The 10515-nt window shown below is 44.5% G+C and overlaps 1 protein-coding gene across 1 annotated transcript; it reads left to right on the plus strand.

The window, feature by feature from the left end:
• The first annotated feature begins 797 nt into the window (after nucleotides 1-797).
• LOC107296637 (lipopolysaccharide-induced tumor necrosis factor-alpha factor homolog) lies at nucleotides 798-5828 on the plus strand. Its single transcript, XM_015825983.2, has 4 exons — nucleotides 798-1026; nucleotides 1145-1219; nucleotides 3499-3658; nucleotides 5720-5828. The coding sequence occupies exons 1-4, from the start codon at nucleotides 798-800 to the stop codon at nucleotides 5826-5828; spliced, it is 573 nt and encodes a 190-aa protein (XP_015681469.2).
• Nucleotides 5829-10515: the final 4687 nt, after the last annotated feature.

Raw genomic sequence — 10515 nt, forward strand, 5'->3', positions numbered from 1 at the left:
GTGATGAAGCTTCTGAAGGCAACCTCTTCCACTGGTTAATTGTTCTCACTGTTAAGGAAGTTTCTCCTTAATTCCAGATATTGCTTCTCTCTTTGATCAGTTTCCAACCATTGTTTCTTGTCCTGCATTCAAGTGCTTTGGAAGACACCCCCTCTTCTCTGTGGCAGCTCCTCAAAGACTGGAATACTGCTATCATGTCATCCCCTAAATCCTTATTTTCTCTAGAGTAGATATATCCAGTTCCTGAAACCGTTCTTCATATGTTTTAGCCCCCAACCCCCTAATCGTCTTAGTTGCTCTTCTCTGCACTTTTTCCAAAGTCTCAACATCTTTTTGTAAACTGGATGCAGTATTCTAGATGTGGTCTTACTAAGGATTGATAAAGTGATGTGAACTCTGTTTAACAAGGCAAAGACTTCATGAGGCTTTGCCCAGTAAGCAAGGCTCCTCCTACACCAGCCAGTTGGCTTGATCTTTGAAGCTTGGTTTGGAGTAAGCTACATTCAGTCCAAGATTTACCGTAAGTGCTTTAGCTTGTTCAGTGATTAGCTAGAGATACCTCTGATGAAACTGTGTGAGAACAGGAGAGTTAAAATGCAACCTTAACCCTGTGGTTTGTATTGTTTCCAACACCTGAGATGACTAACAGGTGGAAATCAAAACATTTGCCCTCTGACTTGCTTTTTCTCTTTTGGAGGAAAATATTTGTTTGTTTGTTTGTTTGCTTATTTGTTTATCTGTCCCCCCGTCCATCATATTTTTAAACCGCCCATCTCCCTCAGATGTCTGGAATAAAGATGTCCCAGCAGAAGGAGCAAGTCTCCGTTCCCATGGTGTCGCTGGCTATTCCCCAGGAACCTTATGCTCCGGGATACTCTGCTTCATACACCCCGGAGGCCTACATATCACAGCCCTACAATCCAGAAGTGTATGCCCCCCAATCCTACGGCTCGGAATCACAAAGCTATAAACAATATGCATCAGATCCGTACGCACCTGACGCTTCGGAGACTTATCGCGTCTCAGGTATGTGCCAGGTGGATTTCTAAGGGTGAGGCTTGGATCAAAGGAGAAAGAGGGTTGGGTTTGGGGCTTGATCCAAACCCTCTGTAACGCTTCTCTTCCTACTCTCCTCTTGGTGCAGATGCTTGCTGCTATGAGATTCCAACCCCACCTCCGTACAGCTGTGAAGAAGTGCCTTGTGACGCATTAGGACCAGGTACAGACCAGAAACTTATAGGCTGAAGACTGATTCATACACAGGCAGTGTTTCTCAACCTTAGGAACTTTAAGATGCGTGGACTTCAACTCCCAGAATTCCCCAGCCAGCATAGCATTTTAAAGTTCCCAAGGTTGGGAAACACTGATATACAGTTAGTCCTGGACTTACAGCCATTCATTTAGTGACCATTCAAACTTACAATGGCACTGAAAAAAGTGGCATTTGACCACTCCTCATACTTACGACTGCTGCAGCATCCCCATGTTCACGTGATCTAAGTTTGGGCACTTAGCAACCAACATGTATTTAACAGAGGTTGCAGCATCCCAGGTCATGTGATCCCCTTTGCGACCTTCTCGGTAACTTCAACAAGCAAAGTCAATGGGGAGAGTCGGACTCACTTAGCAACCACATGATGCACTTAAGAACTGCAGTCATTTGTTTAACAAGCATGGCAAACTACGGTTGCAAAATCACATCTGACGAATTTAACAGTTTCCTTGCTTAGCAACGGAATTTCTGGTCAGTTGTAAGTTATAAATTGAGGACTACCTGCAATCTTGGGGAAGAATAAGATGCCTTAGATGTCCAAGTAGCATTCTTTGCTAGGTCTGTTCCCAAACACCAAGGGCGGAGGTCTCTGCTAGACTTTGCACAAGGTAGTCAACAGAATGATGAGTGACTTTGGGATAGATTAGATACAGGAGTAGACAGACAGACAGATGGACAGATAGAGATAGAGATGATAGATAGATAGATAGATAGATAGATAGATAGATAGATAGATAGATAGATAGATAGACAGACAGACAGAGACAGATAAGGAGAGATAGAGATAGATAGACAGATAGGCAAGCAGACAGAGACAGATAAGGAGAGATAGAGATAGATAGATAGATAGATAGATAGATAGATAGATAGATAGATAGATAGATAGATAGATAGATAGATAGATAGATAGATAGATAGATAGATAGATAGATAGATAGATAGATAGATAGATAGATAGATAGATAGATATGGAGAGTTAGATATGGAGACAGAAACAAATAGATAGAGGGATAGTCCAGAATGCTGGAAATACAAGATGTCTCATTTATGGCCATTTGCAGATAGACAAAGTGAATTGCCAGTATTCTCATTTATGTTTATGATGCAATCATGGCTTATTCTGGACACCTAAGATCTCACACTAGACTGATACCTGGGGAGAACAACATCCATGTTTCCCTGAATTTCCCACTTAAGGTTCTTAAGAAGGTTCTCCTTAAGTATCTAAAGCATTTGGGGAGGATTGGAATGCTGACTATGGACCAGGAAGAGTCTCAGCAAATGTTAGCAATTCGAGTGGGGCAAATGACAGGGCACCCATTTAATTAGAAAGACACATATGAGACTAAGTTGCTCCCTTGATTAGTGTTCCAAGGAACTCCTGGACTGAACTCCTTCAAGGTGTTTCTGTTTTGATAGTGCTGGTGGAGTCTCTGGGAGGCCCAGAAGCATTTGTGTAAATAGAAGGGGTGCATCACACTTGCTCTTTTTAATCAAAAGACTTTTAATGAAAGTATTTAAGGGCAGATACAGCAGAGTGTCTATGTGGAACCGCTTGAGGGGTAGACAGGTAGACCCAAGGCTATCCTAGTCAGGTCACAAGGACAGAGATGGTTTAAATTGCCCAGCTAAGATAAAAGATGGGGAAAGGGATGGAGAAAAAGCTTATTCCCAGGGGTCTTCTCACAAAGCCAACTCTCCTAGCAAAAAAAAAAAAAAGCTTTCAACCTCATTATCAGGAGAATCTGCAAATGGGTCTGCTAGCGCAGTGCAGGTTGCACATCCTGTTTGCACATGCACGTGGGTGCTAGCTGCAGAAAACTGCACTCCTAGCCCTGTGCAGGTGCGTGTGGCCTTGTTCGCTTGTGGCTCCATTTGTGCGCCTGTGCACACACAAATAAATTTCCCAGCCTTTCCCTGCAGGCTGCCAGCATGAAAAGGTTGTTTGACCTGTGTTCTAGTCCAACCCCCTGCTCAAGCAGGAGACCTTAACCAGGGGTCCTCAACCTTGGCAACTTTAAGACTTGTGGACTTCAACTCCCAGAATTCCTCAGCCAGCAAAGCTGGCTGAGGAATTCTGGGAGTTGAAGTCCACAAGTCTTAAAGTTGCCAAGGTTGAGGTCCCATTCCAGAGAAGTGGCTGTCCAGAAGAGATTCCTGCCTACTCTGAAAAGCTCTAGAATGTAAGAATGCACCTTGCTGTTTGTCCCCTCTCTGTCCCATAGTCTGCATGGACTCCTCCCCACCTGTTGTGGTGGCCGGCATCTTCTCCAGTAAACCTGCATCCACCATCTGCCCCTGTTGCCGACAGATCATCACCACTGAGGTGGTCTTCCGTGTGGGATGCCTAACCTATGCCCTCTCGGCCTGCCTGTGTCTGATAGGGTGAGTGTCCCAGCTCTGCCACTTTATCTTCCTCCAGGTTCACAGAGTTCATTAGGTCAGAGTAGCCAAAGTCAGGCCCAACATTCCCCCTCCCCCACTTTAGTTGGAGGGGAGGGGCTGGAGGCTCCAAAAACTTAGGGTTGCCAGGTGTCCACTATTTGAGTGGACAGTCCGCTTTTTTCACATTATGTTCACTATTTTTTTTCCCACAAAATAGTGGACATTTTTTTTATTCAAAAGCTTTAGGATGAAATGGTACGTAATCTAAAGCTGTACAGTCTACTTTTTTTACTACTTAACCCCCCCCCCCCACTTGTCCGCTATTTTTTGGAAGCAGACCTGGCAACCCTATCAAAAACTCAAGAGGACGTCCACCCCTTTGCACTCAGCCCCACTCTTTTTCACATCTCTCATGAGGGCTGCCCCCTTGATTTTCTTGTTTTAAATCCTCCTCCAGCCCTAAGAGTTTAAAGGGGTGAAACGGATGCCTCAGGGCAGAGATGGGGACATTTTGGTAGCTGAGTGTTACTCTGAAGTTCATTTGGGAGGAGCTTAGGGATATCACAGGTGGGGCACTGGTGCCATGGGGTAGACCTGAGGCTTTACTTTGGGCTTTGTCTGGGTTTGTGGGGCCTCATTGCAGGTAAGCCCAGAGGCTTTTCCAGGAAGCGCAAATCAAAGCCATGGTGCACCATTTTGATGCAAGCTCCACCCCTTTGGAACCTGCACAGTGACATTTGCATACAGGTACTTAAGGGGGCGGAGCTGCTTTGGCCCTGTTACAGAAACCACTGGATCCTGGAGATGCTTTTTGGCCCAGTGTTTCTCAGCCTCAGCCACTCAGTCCATAAGTCTTAAAGCTGGCTAGGGAATTCTGGGAGTGGGCTGAGGTGGAGCCTTATGAAGACGCCTGCTCTAAGAAGCTTGCCATCTATTAAGGTGACCACCTTTTTTACAATGAAAAGGAGGACACAAATAAATTGAAGAAAAAAAATATCGTAAATAAAAGAAACATTTTATTCATTGCAACAATAATACAGACAACTTGCATGTGCAAAGTTTGCCAGCCGGGTGTTTTGGCGCCCTCAGCAGCAATTCCTATTGGCTTTCGAAAGCCAATAGCGGGAGTAGCACAGCTCATGCAAAAGTTGAAAAAAAAAACCATCAAAAAAAGGTGCCGGAACGCCGTTCTGAGCGTTCTATGAGGGGAAAAAAAGCCCTGCAAATTTGATAGTCTTCAAATATCGAAAAGGAGGACATGAAGGAGGACACTTTTTGAGGGAGGACAGAACTTACAAAAGGAGGACTGTCCTCCCTAAAGGAGGACGGTTGGTCACCTTACATCTATAGCAGTGTTTCTCAAGCTTGGCAACATTAAGATAGGGGGTCGTCAACTGCCAGAATTCCCCAGCCAGCCACGGGGAGAAACACATCTATAGGATAAAGCTGATGAAGTGGGTGGGGTTCTTCAAGAAGGACATATTTACAATAAAACCTCAGCGTGCCTTCTCCAACCAGATCTGGGCCTGCAATCAAAGACTGGAAGCTTGGAATCTGAGGGACCACTGGAGGCCTGGAAAGCACCAGGTTGCAGTACACTGTCTAAGGTCTAGAATAGGGGCCTCCAAGCTTGGCAACTTTAAGACTTGAGGATTTCAACTCCCAGAATCCCACAGCCAGTATGGCTGGTTGAAAAATTCTGGGAGTTGACGTACACAAGTCTTAAACTTGCCAAGTTTGGAGACCCCTGGTCTAGAATTGCTGGGGTTGATTGACAGGCAATAATTCTGTATTTCTAATGTGACACCTTTGGGGACTGATCCATTCTCAGACTGCTGGGTCATTAGGAATTGCCTGAGCTAGAATGGATGATGGTTGGTATATGCAATTTTGAAATGGATTTCTTGGTGTAATTTCTTGGCATAAGAAAAAAACAGTTCAGTTGCCTTCTGAAAAAGCACCTTTGAGATTCTTGGCATAACAACAACAACAACAACAAGCCATAAGAAAACCCTTTTCAAGTCATGGTCTGTCTTTTTATTTTTCCTATGTGGCTCTCAGCTGCTGCCTGTGCTGCTGTCTCTTCCCCTTCCTGTCCAAATGCTGTAAGGACGTCGATCATTACTGCCCCTGTTGCCGATATCACATCTACCGGTACAAAAGGATCTAGAAGAACAAGAACAGCCCACCCATCCATCTCTGTGGAAATCAAGGTCTAACTTGGGTGGATTCACACGTTCCATCCTGGACTGTCCTTATGTCTGGAACTGGCACTGTGCAGAATGGGCTCCCTGGTCTGCGGTGAAACTGGCTGAGCTCCAGTCAACATTGGCCTTCAGTCTCCTAGGCAGGGAAGTGGCTTGCAGCTGGTCAAGGATCTGCTCTAGGATTTTCTGTTTTACTTTCCTGGTATTTACAGTTTGTGAATTAACTGTTTTGGTTTTTCTTTTGTGTGAATCCTTTGGTACGCTTCCTTCTCAAGGTTGCTTAAATCCATTTGTGTCACCATGTATCTCCTCTGAGGACCCTGTCAGCAATGCACCACTTATGTCCTACCAAACATCTCAGCCTCCGGCCCTACCACAACATTTAAGCGCTTGCGTCCCTTTCCTGGGCTGATGGTCTGTCAGAGGCCACTTTTACATCATGCTGGACTGGGAAATCCTTCATTTTTTTCCTGACCAACTTTCATTTGATTGGATAAAGGAAACTTGAGAGAAATCTCTCCATTTCTTGGCTGGCAGGGTCCCCCAAACAGTGGAGATGGAGTCCAAGGCCATGTCATCTGAGCCCCACCCATTTTAATATGCATTTAAAAAGGGGGCAGGGCTTTGATTACATGGTGGTGGCTGACCTCTTGACTTTTTGGACCCTCTCCATGTAGACTATCTTACTTGCCCCTATATTTGATACAGAATTTTGAAAAGCTGTTTGTTTCAGCTCTTGTTTTAGGGGATTAAATGTTAAGATTTTGATTCTTTATGTGGACAGGGTAATGACAAAGCTGTCTCATTAGATGGGAGAGCAGGAAACCTTCCTTGGATGATGTTCTGTTTTGTTGTACTGGTTAAAGAAATGGTTCCTGTGTTGTTTCCTAATGTTGTATTTTTTTGGGTAAGGAAGATGGAGGACACTGGCAGCTGAAGGTGGGAGGGAGAAAAAGAGCAAAGGAGGAAGGAGTATACCATCAGTAGCTGGTGGTCCTTGGTCCTTTGGGGCACTATTTCTCAACTTCAGCAGCTTAAGATGTGTGGACTTCAGAATTCCCCAGCCAAATACTAGCTGTAGAGTTCTGGGAGTCAAAATCCACATATCTTAAGGTTGGCTAGGGAATTCTGGGAGGTGAAGTCCATTAAATTGGCTGGGGAATTCTGGGAGCTGAAGTCCATAAAATTGGTTGGAGAATTTTGGGAGTCAAAGTTCACACATTCTAAAATTGGCTCTGGAAGTCAAAGTCTACACAACTCAAAGTTGGCTGGGGAATTCTGGAAGTCAAAGTCCATATATGTTAAAATTGGCTGGGGAATTCTGGGAGTTGAAATCCATTACATTGGCTAGGGAATTCTGGGAGGTGAAGCCCATATATCTTAAAATTGATTGGGGAATTCTGGGAGTCAAAGTCCACAATCTTAAAGTTGGCTAGGGAATTCTGGGAGGTGAAGCCCATATATCTTAAAATTGATTGGGGAATTCTGGGAGTCGAAGTCCACAATCTTAAAGTTGGCTGGGGAATTCTGGGAGGTGAAGTCCATTAAATTGATTGGGGAATTCTGGGAGTCAAAGTTCACACATTCTAAAATTGGGGAATTCTGAAAGTCAAAGTTCATACATCTTCAAATGGCCAAGACTGAGAAACTCCAGTGACAAAAAGAGAGAGAGAAATAGTCCTCTGAGCCAGATTTTTAAGAAGACACGACCATGCCAGACTTGTTTCTCAACCAGGTGAGATCTCATACGTATTTAAGGATCTCGGTCTTCAAATGCACCGTAGAATTTAAAATTCTTGCATGCAGAAGGATAGCAAGTCAAGAGTCTCTGCCGTCACTCTCGTGAATGCCCCCCCCATGCTATCAGGGCCTCCAAGAGAGTCCTGGCTGGACCTTTTCTCCACCTAAGTAAAATCAGGAGCTTAAATGTATCACCGCTTGAACTGGTACGTATATGTGGGGTAACCATCATTTGTTGTTTTGATTTCCCCAAAAATTGTTTTTAAATACTGCACAACGGATGTTTTTTTTAATGATTTCCATTTGGTTAATTTTGTTTAGTTGAGTTGAACCACAATTTACTGATTACATCTCAAATGGTTTTGCTAAGCAGGACACAGTGAGCTATCAGCCACTTATAAGCCAGTCCGGTTTGACGCATCTTTTTCAGAGCTAAACTTGAAAGGATGTGCAATCCCATTAATCAAAACAAGTGAGTCAAAGCCCAGAGTCCAGATTGAAAGAATGATTACAAATGTTATTGTATGGGGAAGGTTAGGCAAGAGAGATGGAAATGCTGAGTCAATGGCCGTGTAATTCAGAGTTTACATTTCAAAGTCCTCTGGCTGGTTTTAAAATTCGGAGTTTAGCAACTCACCAGTGAGCCTGAACTGAAGATAGACCAAATCTTGCTGTAAATTGATGTCTTAGTACATTAGCAAGGGGCATCTGCAAAAAAATGTTCAGAAAGATTTTTCTGCCTCTCCCAAATTCGACTGATTCAACCACCTGTACAGAGATGGGGGCCATATAAATTGAATAAATCATTTTAAAGGGTGTAAAATCCTATCTCACCTTATGGGTGGTCTGTGCCTTCTTCAATCTTGGGTTCTCTACCAGAAGCCTGGGGATTTGGGGGTTCTACACAGTACTTAACTGCTCCTAACACTGCACTCTTCTGGACAGAGAGCACTGATGTTGTTCCTGGGATGTTGGAGTCACTTTCCTAGCTTAGGAATCACAACTCTTGGGTGCTCCTACCATCCCTTTGGCTTTTACTTTCCACATCTTCTCTTGTTCCTCCTTCAGGCCCTGGTCCTTTCCCCACTTCTCTTTTTCCTTCTTCCTGGTGTTGCTGTCATTTGGCACTGCTACATCTTATTCATCACTGCTGTCTTCTGGCCCTAGTCTACCACCACAGTGTCTGGTTGATTGGCCAGTACCTGCCTAAACATCTGGATAGAAGGTCCACAAGATCTTCCGCCTATTATTTGTCATGAACTTCTGTGAAGTCTCCCATCTGATCCTGTGAGGGTCTATAGCCCATACACTGTGCAGATACGCCTGTACACCGTGGCAACTACTTCGTTGTACCACTCAGAGTATGCTGATTTTGCCTGCATCCTACACTCTGCCATTCTGTGTTGGACTCTCTCTACACCATCTGGCCCTCAAGTCCTGCTTAGTATGGTAGTCCTTTGTTTCTATGGATCTTAGTGCCTGTTTTTGGGCTGTTGGCTGAAAAATTCTGGAAGCTGAAGTTCATACATCTTAAAGTTGCCAAGATTGGGATGGTTTGGTGGGAACCTCACCCTCTCACGAGAACTAGTTGTGGTTCTCACTTGATCCCCGTGAGAGATTGAGAGGAGGCTGAGAAAGAAAGGGGAAGAACCCTGATGATCAGCTAAGGAATGTTTTTGGTAGCTTTTAAAATAAAAGGTAGATCAGCCGTGCCTCCAAAAGGTATGATGGAGGAACATATTCAGAAGGCTACTTAATAAAAGCGGAACATTCATATAGAACTTCCATAATTAATTGGGCTGCTTGGTGCAGTGGTTAAATTACTTGGAGCTCTGGTGGCAGAGCGGTTGAAGTGCATAATTGCAGGCAAACTCTGCCCACAGCCTGGAATTTGATCCTGATGGAGCTCAAGGTTGACTCAATCTTCCATCCTTCCGAGGTCGGTAAAATGAGGAGTCAGATTTTGGGGGACAATATGCAAACAATGCTTACATTTTAAACCAGAATTCCCCATTACAGGTATTGTGGATCAGCGGGGGGGGGGGAAAGGGGATGGTTCACGCAAGTGACCGGCAACAATGTGTTCGTGCATAGCTCCATTTGCGCTAGAGACATGCACATGCTTGCCTGCTGCTCATGTGAGGACCATGTGTGCAGGCGCATGCTTGCCAGCTGTTTCCATGACCCAGTTGCAAACCCCTCACAGACCACTAGTGGGCCATGGCCCACAGGTTGGGGACCCATGTTGTAAACTACCCAGAGAGTGCTGCAAAGTGCTACGGTGCAGTATAAAGCCTAACCGCTATTGCTATTGTGTCATGTGCAAATAACCAGAAGCATTCATTCAGTTCAAAGCACAGCAGAGTTTGTGATTGCTACCTATACCCAAGAATCTGGTCAACTAATGGTCAACGCTAAATGGCTCTAGATAAGGGTCAAGAGAATTTATGAGGGCAGGTCTCTTGTGGAAGTGCATAAAAATTCCAAACCAATGACATGTTTCACCCTACCCTTGGGCTAAGCCTGATCTTCTACAGTTAGGGGTTCAAAATATAATACAGGTAGTTCTCACTTAATGTCCATTCATTCAGTGGGCATTAAGTCATAATGGTGATGAATGAGGGGGAACTTATGATGGGTCCTGGTAGTTGCCACTACTGCAGCACCCCAGTCATGGGGTTGCAGTTTGGGTGCTTGCAATTACAATGCCACAGTGGCCTGCAATCATGACTGTGATTTGTGATGTTCTCTGCTGATTTCCTACAAGCAGTCAACAGGTGCCGGACTCCCCAGATAGACCAGACAGGAAACATGACTACATAAATTAGTTCTGGTTTACTGTAAGACTACATTAACAGAAACTTGCAAGTCTGAAAATAAAATTTTCCATCTCATTTATAGCCTGAGAAG

This window comes from Protobothrops mucrosquamatus, unplaced genomic scaffold (genome assembly GCF_001527695.2).
Source record: "Protobothrops mucrosquamatus isolate PMUCROS unplaced genomic scaffold, P.Mucros_1.0 scaffold2910, whole genome shotgun sequence".
Lineage (NCBI taxonomy): Eukaryota > Metazoa > Chordata > Lepidosauria > Squamata > Viperidae > Protobothrops > Protobothrops mucrosquamatus.

Bases quoted from the DNA above. Each gene is read 5' to 3' on its own strand.
- LOC107296637 (XM_015825983.2), top strand. From the start codon at position 798: ATGTCCCAGCAGAAGGAGCAAGTCTCCGTTCCCATGGTGTCGCTGGCT. The intron at 1,027-1,144 runs GTATGTGCCAGG...CTCTTGGTGCAG, and splicing joins GGAGACTTATCGCGTCTCAG to ATGCTTGCTGCTATGAGATT. The intron at 1,220-3,498 runs GTACAGACCAGA...TCTGTCCCATAG, and splicing joins TTGTGACGCATTAGGACCAG to TCTGCATGGACTCCTCCCCA.